Source organism: Epargyreus clarus, unplaced genomic scaffold (genome assembly GCF_041222505.1).
Source record: "Epargyreus clarus isolate Ecla_fem2 unplaced genomic scaffold, WU_Ecla_fem_2.2 ptg000007l, whole genome shotgun sequence".
Classification (NCBI taxonomy): domain Eukaryota; kingdom Metazoa; phylum Arthropoda; class Insecta; order Lepidoptera; family Hesperiidae; genus Epargyreus; species Epargyreus clarus.
Window position 1 is genome coordinate 18,160,782 of NW_027332215.1, and position 17,746 is coordinate 18,178,527.

The window sequence follows — 17,746 nt, forward strand, 5'->3', positions numbered from 1 at the left end:
TACCTTTGAGATTTTTTTTTATAAATCTCTCAGGTATGCAGGTTTCCTCACGATGTTTTCCTTCACCGTTTAGCAAGTGACAATTAATTTCTAATACACACATAATTTTGAAAAACCAGAGGTGCGTGCCTGGGATTTGAACCTCGGACCGCTCGATCGAGAGGCCAAGTTTCTTAACCACTAGGCTATCACTGCTTTTTGTCTATGTATCAATCCTTCTCATTATGAGAGGAGACCCGTGCCCAGCAGTGGTTCAGTAATGAGTTAATGAAGATGCCGATAAATAGAAAATTGTAATAAAACATTTAAAAATCTATCACGTATCTCATCGAGTATTTTGTAATAAGGGACCAGAAACATTATTTTGTCTTAATCAAGGCAAAAAATAAAAATAAACAATTATTTAAAATAAAGCTCATTTTCATATTAAAATGAATGGTTATTAACAATTTTACCCATTATATATTTCATTGACTACCAGAAGGCTTTCAACTATATTAGTCGCTGAAAACTGTGGGAGGTCCTAAAGAGAGCTGGCGTTCCTTGTCATCTGCTACTGTTCAACAGAAACCTTAATATTAACTCGACATTGAATTTCGAATTTCGATAAAAAATATTCATGGCCCTCATTAGTCATGTCCATGTCGTATTGACAGATGTCAATATACCACTCTCCAAATTTATGGCAAAAGGTAAGACATGTTGCCAGATACAACCATTCCAATATTTCCTTGTTTCCCATACTTTATTAAGTTACCGTTAATAAATATGTCACTATATGAGAGTGGAAATAATAATAGTCATTATAATATCATATAACGAGGATTTAATTACTGTATTTTATTATTACATATTTTAATTGGAAATGGTTATTTGACAGTTATAACCATATGAAATATGTTCGGTATGATAGCTTATAAGTAAACATAAATTATACAATATTTAGTTTAATTTTTTATACATTCTAAGTATTTTAATTTTTAAATAGAAATTTTAGATTTTTTGTCTGTGGATTGCAAATTCCAAAACGGCGACGGTGCTGCTTGAAATATCACATGACGTCACCACACCAAAACTATACAAGAAAAATAATAATTATATCGTTTGCTTTTAGAGTTGGTTGGATTTATGTTGTGAACCGAAATGAATGAAAATATATTAAAGCCAATAGAGTGAATCTTCTTAAAGAAGATCCATATATGCAATGCAATAAATAAAAATGAATACAAAAACTTCCGTGAAATAACCTATGGAAATAACAAATAACGTAATTAAAATATTGCATATATTTAGATTTAATCATTTCGGACAGTTAAAACATTTCTTAATTGACTTCCGATAGAAGAAAGGTTGTCTTTAAGTGATTATCAAGCTTATTTTAAACTATACTTATAATCTTTTTTGATTTGTTTTAAGGTTATTAATTGGTTATAATTATATTTTCAGATCTTCGCGACAGTCGTATAGTGACGACGCTATAGGGTATGTGCAGTTTAAGGAAATGTATATTCAGTTGTTACAGAAAATAATTTTAGAAATGAAAAAAAGTCACACACGCAAGCAGCACATAAATTCTGCTTAGCAAGAGCTTCAATATACAAGAAAATGACGGCGTAAAAATGCTTTGAGCTGATCTGTAATTATTGTAACTGTAACATATGATAATAAATATATACAAAAGTTCTACTGTGTGTACCCAATAATAGAACCATATAAACCAAATAAACAAAGAAGACTAATATTAGCAAATCATGTATTTTTAATTATACAGTCCCGTAAGTTAACCAGTACACAAAAAATAATAACAAAGTCATAGAAATAGGTTAATTCTTATTTATTACAGAATGAGGCCTTAAAATAGAGATTTCTCGTAGATGTCTTATAATTAATTTCTTGTCTATATAATATACTTCGACTTGCTGTTTTGTTCTGATTACATCCGATTTTGACGATTTAGCGTAGACGAATCACTCCTTATTCCTTTTTCTCATTAATAATTCTCTTATACGTTTAAATTCTCTGAAGATTACGTATTGTATGTAGCCGTCAGTGTAGCGTTGTTTGTTTATAGCGTATTGACTAGAGGTGAGGCGTATACAGGGTGAATTTTTCAAACGGGCCTTCAGGGCCAAATCCGAAACTATAAGGATTAGCGAAAAATGCTGAAAGGAGTTACGAGGCCGATTTTGATAAAACTAAAACTGAATCATTAGTTTTTTAAAATATCTTTTTCCTTAGCCGGGAATCGAACGAGTTCATTTTGAAAAAAATTACACCCTCTATATTATTCCACTATCTGATAGTGTCGCTTATAAGGATCAAATGTAAAAGTATACAGGGGGTGAAAAATTCACCCCCTGTATAGTGGAACAGGTTCAGGGACTAGATATTTTTCCGGACTAGGTGGGACCTAGTTCTAGAGGTGAGGCGTATATACTGGAACAGGTTCAGGGACTAGGTATTTTACCGGACTAGGTCGGACCTAGTCCAAGTTTTAATTTGTACCTAGTCCAAGAATAAGTACCTAGTCCAAGACCAGATTGGACGCGTGTCGAGATTTTATGGGACTAAGTGGAGCAGTTTCAGGGACTAGGTAGTTTCTCGGACTAGGTGGTTTCTCGGACTAGGTAGTTTCTGGACTAGGTAGTTTACTGGACTAGGTAGTATATCGGACTAGGTAATTTACCGGACTAGGTAGTATATCGGACTAGGTAGTTTATCGGAGTAGGTAGTTTATCGGACTAGGTAGTTTATCGGATTAGGTAGTTTACCGGACTAAGTAGCATTATTACACCTTATAAATATTCCACATAGTCTCATCTTAATAACATTAGCGCTCTCGTTTTTTTTTTTTTTGCTCACCGCTCATGACACGTTTAAGGCATGAACGAACTAGCTTCATAGTCCAAGAACCTAGTCCACACCAAATTGTACTAACTAATGAGACTTTATGGGACTAGGTGGAACAGGTTTCTGGATCACGTATTTTTAAATACTAGGAACAGGCATACCTAGTCCCAAATTTACCTAGTACAACCCATCTCTAGTATTGACGTTCCGTCACAAAATGACACTTGACCGCCTGTTGTAGCACCGTAAAGAAAGTTCGTTTTCTATTAATAAATAGCCCTTTCTTTTAATGTTAGGAGTGGATCTCTTAATAAAACAGTATTTAAATGTAATAGTTCTATGTTTTCCTCCTTGGAATTTATAAAATTATTTCAAGTTACTTGTATTATTTGTATTGTATCTCGTAGTCGTAATTGGTATTTGTAATAATGTATACCGTTAATTAAACGATATAATGTTTTTAACGCCACCAAGCGTACAGTTTGAAACTTTGTTAGAAAGGGATCTATTGTTAGCAATGCCATCTCTTGAATAGTCTGACAACTGCCTTTACGGTATTTGTCTTTATTCAGTATATTATGAAAAATATAATTATAATTATTTAAAGTTCATACTAACAACGTGATGTATGAATAAAATAACAACATCCAATACTTTTAAAACAATCTATAGAAGATTTGGAGTTTTGTAAAAAAATATACAATATCTATAGTTAAAATTGTAGAACTGGCAACACCAACCGTATCGTTTCATTTATTTTATAGATAGGTAGTTTATTATCTATGCAGTTGTAGAAGAAGTGGCTTGCTGGGCAGTTGTGTTTGTTGTTGTGAATTTTATTGCGGGATTGTTGAATTGTTTACGCTACAATCTATCGCTATAAACACTCAATAAAGGAATATGTGGCAACCGCCTGGTGGACTTTCAGGTCCACCTGCACTCATTCCGGAGCCAGAGGTAAGAAAAATTCATGTCATAGTAACAAGTAAAATGCCGGCATTTTCTGAGTCATGTTACGTTATACGATTCTGACGGAGGATTGGGATTTATTTTTTTGACTAAATTGATGACATTGATATTACATCATTCTGGCGATTTAGGAGCATTTGGTGAAGTGCAAAAGGTGGACATCCTCGCCACGCGGTCATTACGTAAGGAATTATATAAGGATTTGAAATAAAGGGATAATTGTAGACGACCGGAGGATGTAATTAAATTGGAAGTTTCATTGTAAAAATAGTTACCAATAGTGGGCATTTTGCAACAAACACGTTCGCTACCCTTCGTGTACACAGTAAAGAGTATACACATAGCCATGATCGCGCCATCGGACGCCGTAAGCGACTCTACATTTTATAACAATTGTCAAAGCTTTTGTTACATATTACACATATCGTAATTAAATATTGTAATCGATATTTTTATTAACGAGTACTTTTAAAATATAATAACAACTTATTATATACAAAGTTCAATTATTATGTAACATTAATTGAATAAGTTTCTTTGTTACTTAATCAGTTGTAAAATTTTGCGCAACCGTAAAACCTAGTTATCAGCAATACTTGTGGTTTTTCTTAAAAAAAAAATACTGATTCTTTGTTTCCACATGGTTCCTGTCTATAAGTAAAAATTGTTTCAAGTAAAAATTACAAAATAAGTTAAAAATATGTTTTTATAATAAAGTATTTTAATTGTTACCACAAAGGTCGATTGCGTGCATGTTTAGGAGATTGTCTATCTCTCATTATTATATTTGAAACTGAACGTTATTGAGTAGATATAATCCACACCAAACTACTAGCCTCTCCTAGTATAGAAATGAGTCGCATCGCAACAGCAAATTGTAGATATCAGCGGGACAAAGACAGCACGGAGCCCCCATCCACTGCCTGCTCTCGCCTGCGGGAACGCAGGGGCAGATGGGGCATAGCTGTGTTAGTGTGTCTTTATTGTTGCTACAAAGTATATGTTTGTGGTTTTCCTCGACCTCATGTCTCTCTGACTACACCTGAACGCAACAATTTCAGAGCAGACCAATTCAAATTTATTTTTATTCCATAAGCAGAAATTATGTCACGTTTCATTCTTACTGGTTTATTTCTGTATTAAACAGTTTAATTCCTTTATTATAATACACCTTTACATGAGATAAACTTAGTTTATCTCAGGTAAAGGTCGACTAGGTTGTGTAACCAAAAATATATACATTTTTATTCTATCTTGATAGGTTTTTATGTGAACTTTTCCATGATGATTTAAAGTTTATGTGCATTATTCAACATACCTTTTATATACAATCTCAGCTAGATCCAGATGGCTATACATAATCATGCAAGCATTTAAAGGAAAAAAGGCTCTATAATACAATAAAACTATTAAGTAGAATGTAATAATTAAAGATAGAGCATAATATAATTAAATAATTATATTAAATAATATATTAACATTAACAGTGTAATGGAAATTAGATTACCATTCTTCATAATTATCATAACAACTAGTTTATCTCAGTTACATATTAAAAATATTATAAATATACCACAACTTTTAACTAATTAATAAAATATTATTGTCCCTAAAATAATAAACTAGCGCCTGTCGTGAATGCTGCGCTAGTCGATCCTTTTGCGTATGGTTAAAAGTTTTTTTCTCACATAATTTTAGTATGGTTACATAAAAATAATGTGGTCAAACATCACGATTGACATTTAATCATGATAGAATAACATTAATTGTAAAAAGCATATTTTATTAACAAAGTATGCATTTGCTACTCTACTGAGAGTAAAATATTATCTGTACATCATTTGTATAGCATCCCAATCGTTATCTCTGAGAGACCAGAAATCAATAATATCCCTAATGGCGGCGGCGCCACCCCCGCCGCCTACCTCCCTACGCGTCTAGCATTTCGCGAGGGTGAAAACCGGACGAAGGGCGTACTGCAATGTTTAATATTGGGGAGAGCATGTCTGCATGGTAGCAAATTCATCATATTTTAACAACCTATTCAGTACGAAAAACAGATGTCACGATATTTGTTCTAGTATATTCTCGGGCGTACATAATACACATATCTAAATGTCCTTAAAATGATAAATTCTTTATATTTAAAGTCTACCTAAGCGTATACGACGAGGATACTGATAACGTGATGCAAATAATGTCATATTACATATACATGGATTGTTAGGTCGCCGACCGTTTATTTGGAGATATGGAGAATACGTCCTAGCAAATTTTGTTAGAATTTCGTCTTATAATATTTTACTTCACCTACTAAACTTAATACAAACATTATCTATTAAAACTGTACTGAGTACAAAAATGTGATTCGAAAAAGATTTTCAAAATGTGATGTCATCTTAAAATTATCAATAACTCAGACGTTACAGAGTTCAATGTCGCGTCAGGAGTTTATAGACAGACGCGAACAAAATGGAAGCAAGGGGCATTAGTGCCAGGCAGGTTATTGAGCCTGAGCACTTATCGATCCGACGGTCGCTCTTAACCAGTTGTGCAAATGACGCACGCAAATGAGAGATGGAATTAGGTACGAGAGAGTAAATCTCTATATAAACAAAAACAGCATTTCATATGATTGGGCCAATAAGCTTTTGAGGTACTTAATACCAACCTAGTTTCAAAGTTAACAGATCTAAATAATAAACCGGGCACTTTCTTCCCGTAACCTGACATCTCACTCTATAATTACATCCTTACCTAGTATCTTAGTGTTGAAATCATGCACACACTTAAAGTTTACGTAACATTAGTATTCCGCCATTTCAATAACCAAAAACAGCTTTCAAATAACCATAACCCCATCCAAATTGAACTAGTCGTTTTTGAGAAAATCGCGGCCATAGAAATATACATACATACATAATAAAACCTCCTATTTATAAAGTCGGTTAATAACAAAACAGTTTATTGTTAGACGTCTAATTTTCGAGCATTGTATAACAGATTCCTCTCTGTGCGTTATGCTACATACTACATGCTACAGGCTACGTCAATTAAGAAACGCTTACAAAAATACGCTGTTCGAAAATACTTTCGATTTCGAATTGTGACCAAAAATAAACAACAAGCGAATCATAACTTTGAACTCGTTAATGACGTTACCTTTATTATGGCTTTCTATTAATACACACAACAACAACCTTTATATCTGGTTATTTCTAAAAACGATTATGAAAGGAAATATATTACGAAAGGTAGTTCAAACGGGTTCAATGAACCTTATATTTTATTATAAGTCAATTAAAGGATTTATGTGTAATCTACATTTTTGCCAATCATTGTTATGAGGTTTTCGCAAGTTATGATTACATTATTGAGATTTACCTAAAGTATTGTCAAAATCGCTGCTTGTCACTAAATAAAAAATATATATATTTTGAAATGACAGACGGATATTTCATTTAACTATTTATGCGAACTAGTATTCCCTGAGCATTAGCATTTTATGCCGCCGATGGACGTCTGTAATAAACTCCATATAGAACGAGGTCGAGGTCTAGGCGTATAACGGAATGGACCCCTAGATTCCAAACTAAGAGAAAAAGAGGAAGACAGAGAATACGTTGGTCTGACGACATTAAAAAGATTGCAGGTCCACTGTGGTTCAGAACTACTCAGTCGAGAGCAGGTTGGAAAGAGCTGGAGGAGGCCTTCGTGTCGCAAAGACACGCCGACACAATCAACATAGATATATAATAATATATGTAATAGTAATATATGTAATATGTATGTAACTGTGTAAGTTGGCAATAAAAGCTTAATAATAATAATAATAAAACTTTTCAAACAATTTTGTACTCAGCAGCATACACAGCTGTAATATGCAATGGCACCAAAATTAATTCTATTACGAGTAGAACCCTTAGGAGAGACACAAGGCCACCATGGCAGAGAAGACTCGAGAGCAAAATAGATATTTATAGAGCAGAAATAGGCAGACTTACACAATACATTCGTGGAAATAGGACCAATAGAATTAAGACAGCAGTAGAAAAAATAAAGAAAAAATATCAGGTGCATGCTCAATACGAAAACATTAATACTGAACTAGAACATTTCATGGACACTTTAAAACAAAAGTTAAACACAGCATCCAGTAGATTGAAAAGATACATTACATGCACCGCCCGAAAGAAGCAAAACACACAATTCACAAGCACAGAAAAAGCTTTCTATAGAGGACTTACATACAATAAACAAACTTCAAATGCAAGACAAGAATGTATAGGACCAACACCGGAAAATCTACATAAATTTTGGAGTGATATTTGGGAAAATCCTGTTCAGCATAACCTAAAAGCAGAATGGATAAATGTTATTAAGGAAGCAACAAAAAACATTCCTGAAATGATTTTCGAACACATTACATTTGAAACATTCGTACACGTAATTAAAAGCACACATAATTGGAAATCACCTGGAACAGATAACATACACAATTACTGGTATAAAAAATTCACTAGCATTTATCCATATTTACATAACCATCTTAACAAATTCATTCAATCACCGCAGTTAATGCCCCAATACATCACACATGGAATAACTTATATGATACCCAAAGAAAATAATACAGAAGACCCCTCGAAATATAGACCTATAACTTGCTTACAAACCATTTATAAAATCCTAACTGCTTGTATTAGTAAGACGATTTATTCTCATTTATCTGACCATGACATTCTTGCAGAACAGCAAAAAGGCTGTAGAAAGAACAGCCAAGGATGCAAGGAGCAACTTACAATAGATGCAATAGTAATTAACGAAGCCTACTCCAAAAAACATGATATTCACACCCTGTTTATAGATTATTGCAAAGCTTTCGATTCCGTTCCGCATAGTTGGTTATTACAGATCCTTCAACTTTATAAAATTAACCCAAGTATTGTAGAATTTCTAGAAACCTCCATGAAAAATTGGAAAACCGTACTCAAAATTAGACAACCCTCTTCCACAATTACAACTGATCCAATTCGCATTCTTCGAGGCATCTTTCAAGGGGATGCGCTTAGCCCGCTTTGGTTTTGTTTAGCATTAAACCCACTCTCTACACTTCTTAATAATAGTACTGCCGGATATAATTTAATAACTACTGACAATCGATTCTCCCTAACGCACCTACTGTATATGGACGATATTAAATTATACGCCGGTAATGTAAACGATCTTTTCCAATTAGCAGATTTGACCCAACAATTTTCTACAGATATTTGCATGGAATTTGGCGTTGACAAATGCAAAATTCTATCTATAAACAAAGGACACATAGAAACTAACAAATACGCTTTAGAGACCGGCCAGAATATTGAACCAATGGATGTAAACAGTGCCTATAAATACTTAGGATTTAAACAGTCGAGGAAAATACTTCAAAAAGAAACGAAAGCAGAACTTACAAATAAATTCAAACACCGCCTTAACCTAGTACTTAAAACTCATCTTAATTCAAGAAATATGGTCAAAGCTATTAACACATTCAGTATCCCTATCCTGACTTACTCATTTGGAATCATTAACTGGACACAAACGGATCTAAAGAACTTACAAAGAACAATAAATACACATTTGACAAAGCACAGAAAACACCATCCCAAATCTTCAATAGAGAGACTAACATTACCACGCAAAGAAGGTGGCAGAGGCATAATAGACATACAAAATTTACATAATAAACAGATATCTTCACTTCGACACTATTTTCACAGTAAGTCACAACATTCACTTCTTCACAAACAGGTAGCCGAAATAGATAGCAGACTCACACCACTTAACTTAAAGAACACAAATTCACAGTCTAATGAAGCTCTTATTACCGTAGACCAAAAAATAGCGAAATGGGTTGGTAAATCTTTGCACGGAAGACACCGAACCGAACTGAGTCAAAATTACGTCGATAAAGAAAAATCGAACGATTGGCTCATGAGAGGGGAACTGTTTCCCGAGACAGAAGGCTTCATGCTCGCTATACAGGATCAGATAATTGCCACTAAAAATTATAGGAAATTTATCATTAAAGACACCAATCAACCCTCAGACTTATGCAGACATTGTAATTCAGCTCCAGAAACTATACAACATATTACCGGTGCCTGTAAATCCCTAGTACAATCTGATTACAAACATCGTCACGACCAAGTAGCTGCAATAGTTCACCAACATTTAGCGCATAGGTATAATTTCATTCTTAAAAAGAATCCATATTATAAGTATAAACCAGCCACAATATTAGAAAATCAAACTTGCAAAATTTACTGGGACCGGACCATAATAACCGACAAAACCATTCACTTTAATAGGCCCGATATAACTTTGCACGATAAGAAAAGTAACATTGTTTACATCATTGACATAGCCATCCCTAACAGCCATAATATACAGTCCACAATTTCGGAAAAGCTTACAAAATATCAAGACCTAGCCATTGAATTAAAAACCCAATGGAAAGCGCGCATTGTTCATATCGTTCCTATAGTTTTATCGTCCACTGGTATAATACCCAAAACCCTCACACAAAGCCTTAATATCCTCCAAATGCCAACACACTCACATCACTTGTTACAGAAAGCAACCATCCTCAACACCTGCCGCATAACACGCAAATTCCTCACGTCATCATCTATTTCTTCAACCTACTCTATTTAATGTGTCATGCTTGACTTAGGTCCGCATGCCATATACTTTACCCCTTCAAAAGAGGGAGATAAATAACATATATAAATAATAATAATAAAAAAGAACGAGGTCTATCTACAGTTAACTACAGACGCATCGCCATTCCTGAGGAATAAAATGTTTCCCTTCATTTATAATTCAGCTCGTACAGATGATACATTTTCACACGTTCCTACCGAAATGTAAGGACTGCTTTACGATGAAAACAGATTTCTCCCTGTCTAACCAATACCGTTTTTCTACGAGAAATTCGAGCACAATCATGTTTATTCCAATTATTTAATAATTGGGAAGACATAAAGCATTTGGCTAGTAAATTTCATATGTATACTTATCAATGTAATAATGAATATTATACGTAAGCGTATTAATAAATCACTAAATCCTAAAGTTGTCATTGTATCTAATAAGATAAGGGAATTCTCAATACTTTTTAGGGTATCGATAGTGTAAAAACTGGACCCTATTCCTAGATGCTTCACTGCCTGTCAGACTTACAAAGCTCCGTCTCTTAATCTGTAATAGATATTCACTTATTACAGATTGCGTGTTACTAGATAAATAATAATAGGGGATACACTGTTAGGTACATGAAAGGGACGTCTATGTATGGACAAGGAAATAATATTTCTCAACGTTTTTAAATACAATAAAAAATTGGTGGTACGAATACGAAACTCTCCCTCTATACGCCTCGTACATAGCCAATTAATTACAGTACGTCACTGAAATAATGTTATAATATTAGAGAGATTGTCTGTACTTTACTTTGTAATGTTTATATGATAATATTATTTATCAATGAATCTATCGGATCGGATTCTATCGCCTAATCGTATACTAATTAGCGAAAAATATTTACCTCCATTTAACGCGAATCTTATGCGTGCGAATACTTTTTAGCGCAACACATATACTCTTGATAAGTTTAAATTACTTATCGAAATGATTTTCACGTCACATTTTAATGGTGGTAATCTTAATGGTATAAAAAAACATCTTAATGGTGACTGATGAAAATATTTATCCAAAACAATATTGACCTTTTTATGATATTAATAAGGATTCGATACTATTGTCCGAGTCGTTTAATACTAACATTATAAGAAATACTATTTTGTTTCAATTTTTAGTATCCATCATACATGTTTTGTAGATGCACTAAACTTACAAAATAAACTCACTTAACCAGGCATTCTACTTGGGTATTTCATCAGTCAAATATTTTTTTATAAAAACTTATAAATATTATCAGTGTCATATTTTAATCCGCGCTTGGATGAAAATCCATGACCTAAAATTTTTTTTCGGGTGACCGCTCCCGTGCACAATACCTTACTGTATAATTTTGAAAAAAATGTGATAAAAATGATTTTCAGTTGGGTTGGGTAAGCTAGCTAAGATAGAAAGACAAATAAATAAGTAAAACCCTTATATAATTGACATAGATTAGATTATACGTGATATTCGCATTCACATTGTGAATGTCATACATCAAAGGGAATACCTTTACCGATAGTAAAACCAATTCTTCTTTTAGAGATATAATAGGAATACAATTCTTTATGATTCGAAGAATAAAACGTCCAGTTGCGCTTTATAATACGTGTTGCAAATAATTTTAACCGTATCGTTAAAAAATCGGGCTCAAAGATTCCGTTACTGTTACATACATACATACAAACGTACAACCCAAGCTAATAAAAGCGTGTTAATAAGAATGGAGTTGCTAGTGTCTGCGTAGTTCAGCGCAGCGCCGTCTCAAGGTCTTGGAAACGAGAACCTTGGGGATCGCTGCAATTCCATAATGTTTAAAACTAAGAGAAACGATATAAAATAAAAGAAAATTACTTTTTTAATCAAGACTCTTACGTAACATACGTTATTAAAACCCTTCTTACTTACATAAACTTTTAACTATTTGCTTTTATAATTTTAAATAAAAACAGATTTATAATCTCAATAACGCTCATGGCAATTAATCAAATAAAAAACCAACGTTTGAGATTTAAACGTTGAGGAATTACGATCTTAAAACGAGTCCTATTTATAAAGAAGGTACCTAAAATGTCGTTGCATAGCATGACGAAATGTAAAATAAATTTGTAATGTTCGAAAGGAGACCTACATTATAATTTTTTTCGTCCCGCTTGATGGATCAGTATTAGTAGTAATAATTGTAACGATTACGATAACATAAAATAGGTGGTACACAGTGCAAGCGGCATGCATTTACAGAGTCAGTGTGCCACTGGGTCGTCTTATGTAAGACCACCGCTTACTTCACCTTGCGTAACGTTGTAAGCAATACCTGAGCCAGACGATGATTTAACGTGTTCTGTGGTCCACCGTACGATCCGGTACTAAGATAAAAAAATAGATGACATTTTAATAAAATTAGATCTTTGACGTAAAAAATCCATTTGTCATATTTTATTACGAATATTGACGAATTTTGACTTAAAAATACATATAAAATCTGTGTCACACGTAAAAGGTACGGTAGGACATAGGTAATAGGGATTTATAACTATTTGTTTTGACAAAAAGGTTTTTTCATTTTTAATGATTTAAGTCCAATATGAGATTACCTACTTTATTGTTTTTGTGTACCGAATTACAATTTCAGTCTAATTGTATCGATTCTACTAACGTTACATTTTCTTTTCCCAGACGCCTCCGGAGCAATCCTCCTTGACAACTACATTCTCGTCAAGTGAAACCCCAAATCCTCAGGTAAAGTTACCCTTATTTTCTTTACATCGTTATTAGGCTCATGCTTATTAGGCTCTACAAACATTAAGCGATTGCTAAGGTAATGCCTGTTAATTATGCGATAGCGCCTATGTGAAATACTCAAAATGATTACTTTAAATAAAACATTGTTTTGATACAGATCGCTGACCCGCTGCAACCATTGCAAATTCCATCTGCGACTCGGGTTTCAAGAGTTGCCGTTCCGAGAAAACGAGTAAGTTCCATTTGCGTGACTTGCTGTAATTTATCTAGTAGCCATTTTTTTTATTTTTTTTATTTATAATATAGGAGTAGCAGACGAGCATACTGTCCACCTGATGGTAATATGGTAGATGGTAATATGGGCGGTTACTGCCGCCCTTGGACATCTGTAATCAACCCCAGATAGGATATTCCCACTTGAGGTCGGCCACAGATACGCCGCTACCCCTGAGAACTAAGCTGGAACGCCTCGGAAAAGGCTGTCTCCTGGAGTCGAAGTACAAAGGGTTCTACCACCTTCCAGTTCATCGAACGTTAAAACCTAGGAGCAACCGATAAGTACAAACTATTCACTTGCAGGGACTAAGAAGACCTGGCAGTGACCGTCCGAGCGGAGCATTACGTCAGGTATGTAGTTTGACCTTAGATGAAAGCTTATTTGTCGATAATAACAAAGTAGAAGCTGTTTGGCGGTTAAATACTATACAAAGAGGCTGCCATGCAGATTTGATGAGAAAGGGGAGAGCAGTCTAGCCTGTGTTTCAGTCTAAGATCCAAGTTAGAGACTTCGCTTTTAAGTTGTCGATGAGTTTTGTGTTGAGTTGAAGCCAAATTGAAATAAGATACTAAATTAAATTTTGAAACCGGTATAGGCCAAGATGATACCGAAACCGAGAGAGCCGCAGTGCAGTAGAGGTTGCGAGGCGGGTCTCGTCTCGCTTGCATAAACCTATTACCGCTAGCTTCGCTGTATTGCGTCGTCGATGCCGCGGCCGACGCATAACCGGTCCGCTCACTCACTAGGCCAAGTTCACCATTTTGTATCAACGCTCCACTCTCGACTAATCCACATAGCCGTATTACTTTTAAAAGTACATATTAATTATAAATTATATAATTATAAATTATACTGTAAACAAATACTGACTAATATTAATCCGGGCATATAAACAATCAATTTTAGCTAGGCATTAATAAACAATTCCCTGCTAGATAAGAGTGCTCGGTGTGACGAATTATCGTACGCGTGTGATGTCACGTTTCATGATAACGACGTTTCCGAGCGGTTCATTTGAAACTTTCAGTTTATTAATTAAATGTATGTTAATATGCTTATAAAAATTATCAATACCCCTTAAATATGGTTCATACGAAAATTCCATAATAATCATATTTTGAATATCTTAAATTACATTTAAAATATTTTAAATTGAAAAGAAAATCAATAAATAAACAAACCTACCAAAGTTCGAAAAAGTGAAGAGTGTAACTCCAATTCAATTTGACCTTTCAAGCCCGAAATAGTAGAGTTAAAATTAAACTTTCATAGTTATACGCACTTTGCATTATTATAAGTGCACGTTTAAAAGTAGCTGATCAGTTCATTTCTTTTCCAGGCAAATACTTCGCAGTTTAGTTCGGAACAACAAAACCTATCCGAAAATGGTTCCTCGTGGCTATTTAAGTACGAAGGATGCCCGACGGATCAGCCTGACAGACGTTTCAGGATGGCTAATCTCTATGACATGCAATATTCATCTAATAATCTATTACATGCGATTCCACGCGAAGTAATCCCAAATGTGAATGTTGAAGGGCATGTGCCTCATAGATTTTTAACTAAAAGACAACACCCGGAGGCTGTCACCATTCAGTCGAATGAAGAGTTGCCCCGTGAGAACTTATGGCCCTTAAAGCATCGCCGTTTCTCTAATTATAGCGATGATGATTTTAGTGTGATTTCATCGTACGCCAGACCGCAAATAGTCAACGCTGAAATATCCACATTCGCTACATCAGACTCCTCTACGGATTCAGAAATACCTAATCTGTTTAGAGCACATATAGATAACGCCACTATTTGCGACTATTCATCAGTTATCGGCAGTAATTCTACATCTTGTGTGAATCCATCAACATCAATCACCGGCTACCAGGTTACTGAACATTTTAGCGGAACGGTGACCTCAAGTATTCTAGAAAACACTGATTCGAACGGCAGTGAGATGTCAAATTCAGAGGCGACATCTACAAAATACTATGGTGCCGAGCGCACATATGAGAGGAAATTTACTTCTGAAAAGCATAATGACTTAGTGCTGGTAGAGTTTTATAAATTACATGGCTCTAGAAATCTTAATCTTCCTCCCTCAACGGTGCAAGCACAGAAGGTGGCGAATAGGGTGATAACCCACACACGCCTTTATAAGACACTGGATGAGAGAGCGATCTGGTGTTTGAATTGTGATCGCATTCCTACTTTCCCTGTAACGGGACAGTGCGGCCATACGCGATGTTCCAAGTATGTATTCTACTTTTAAGTTACTATTATTATTTAGCGTATTGTTTTTAAATATTGTGAATGGCATGACCGCCTTAGTTTTTGATATTTTTTCGCGATTCCCTACTGTTTTTTTAATATAGATAGGCTTTTAAACTTCGTTTCTTTTTTGTACTGAGACTCGCGACGCTTCGCGACCCCCTTATAGAGTTTGCCCTCAGGGAATTGCGATTCGCACTTTGAAAAATACTGATTTTAAAATCTGATTTTAATATTCTATTGTATTTTATCAGGTGTGTGAAAGAAAATGACACATGCCCCTGTGGTACTCCGGCCCCGAGGTCACCCTGCCTGAATACGGTTATCCAGGGAATAATCGACAAAATGCTGCATCACGAACCTGGGACCAGGTATATATATATACTCTAACATTTTTATGTTTTTATTCTTGTTCATATTTAATTATTGTCATATATAAAAAGCCTTGTTGTTTTAATTATTGTATTATATAACCATGTATTTTCCACACAGGGTCACGGTGAATAGTGTGGTCCTCACAAACGACACATCTCAGAGGAAGTGCCCGTTACCAACTTCTTCCGCTACAGGTTAGTTTCAAATCTTGTAATTGTCGTTCAATTAACACCTCATAGTATAAGTATTTAAATGTTTACGTTATTGTGTGTGTTTTTACCTTCTACATATCATTTGCACAGCGCATGTCTCATTTAATTGCTACTGTTGTTGCGCTAATTGCGATTGTGTCCATATCATTAACTTTATTTTATTCTTATATTGCACAGGCTGTGCCCTACTTCCTATAAAAGTAATTTCCTGAAAAGGATTATTTTCATTTATTTGGCAATTCTATTACGAATCATGGCGTACATTTGTTGCATAATAGTTTTGGCCAAATAAAGTTCATATTTAGGCCGAGGTTGTGTTGGGTAGCCGTCCGTGTCGCGGCAAAGAGAGCTAAACAAACTTCTTTAAAATAGAATCGGCCTTTCAGCACAACCTTGACTTAAAATCTTAATATATTTTCAAAAAATTCGCCTTACGCTCCGATTTCGCTAAGCTAAAATTGATTGTTTACATTATATAAGAAAAGAAAATATTTCTTTAATAACAGTCGAAAGTATCATAACATCCCGCAAATTGGCATTGACTTTGTAAATTAAAGTCTATTTTTGTAATCTGCTGTAATATTGATACAGTACGAATATAACGTTGACGTGAAAGCTTTGTTCCTTGCAAACTGGTCGGGTGATATCTAGTTACACTACATTGTTTCCTGCGTATGTTTCACTGCGAAGCAGTTGCCTTATAGAGATGATCCGGAGCTGAACGCCCAGCTTTCCGCTCCAAGTAGTTTTTGTAGTCACGCGTGCGTACGAGATTGTTACGCTACGACACATCGCTGGTACTTCATTGTCATTGTTTCGTGTTGCCTAGGTCACCGGTAAGGAAGTGCTACCTGTGGTATTCTATTACTGAGCATAATCCCACGTTCTCATACGTAGATGAACTTTGTTTCTTTTAGATTGTCATAGTTTAATTTTCAAGTAATCAATCATCAACACTAATGTTTAAATTTACGACGCTTTTTTATTTATTTCTGACTGCTGATGTAGTAGTAGAACAGAGTCGGGCAGACTTCAGTCGTTAGGTATTTATTCGACTTTGATACGTAATAAACACAAGTATTCTGTTTATAATCGGCATATAATCTATTATAAGTAGAGCCATTGTTTTGTAAATTCTAAATTAGGTAGAGGACGTCGTGTTTGACGTGAAGCAATTTTTTGTGGCGTCCCCCGTAATGACGGTGAATCAGCCACCATCTGGACGTACTTAGAGCATAGTCAATGAAATCATTATACTATAATATAAAAGGCGTTATTATGACACCACGTCGGCGTCGCGTGGGCGTCGCCGGCGATAATCGCGCACCGA

General features: G+C 34.7%; 1 protein-coding gene across 2 annotated transcripts in view; it reads left to right on the plus strand.

Annotated features, from left to right (window-relative positions):
• The first annotated feature begins 3,633 nt into the window (after nucleotides 1-3,633).
• Nucleotides 3,634-17,746, plus strand: part of LOC140743580 (uncharacterized) — a 35,119-nt gene continuing 21,006 nt past the window's right edge. The window contains exons 1-7 of one of the 2 annotated variants that reach the window (XM_073074978.1): nucleotides 3,634-3,807; nucleotides 13,225-13,287; nucleotides 13,448-13,522; nucleotides 13,870-13,917; nucleotides 14,907-15,811; nucleotides 16,084-16,200; nucleotides 16,322-16,398. In XM_073074978.1, the coding sequence (XP_072931079.1) occupies nucleotides 3,751-3,807; nucleotides 13,225-13,287; nucleotides 13,448-13,522; nucleotides 13,870-13,917; nucleotides 14,907-15,811; nucleotides 16,084-16,200; nucleotides 16,322-16,398 (1,342 nt within the window). In that variant the 5' untranslated portion in view covers nucleotides 3,634-3,750. The remainder of the gene's footprint in view (nucleotides 3,808-13,224; nucleotides 13,288-13,447; nucleotides 13,523-13,869; nucleotides 13,918-14,906; nucleotides 15,812-16,083; nucleotides 16,201-16,321; nucleotides 16,399-17,746) is intronic. The other variant, XM_073074979.1, reaches the window with a different exon arrangement.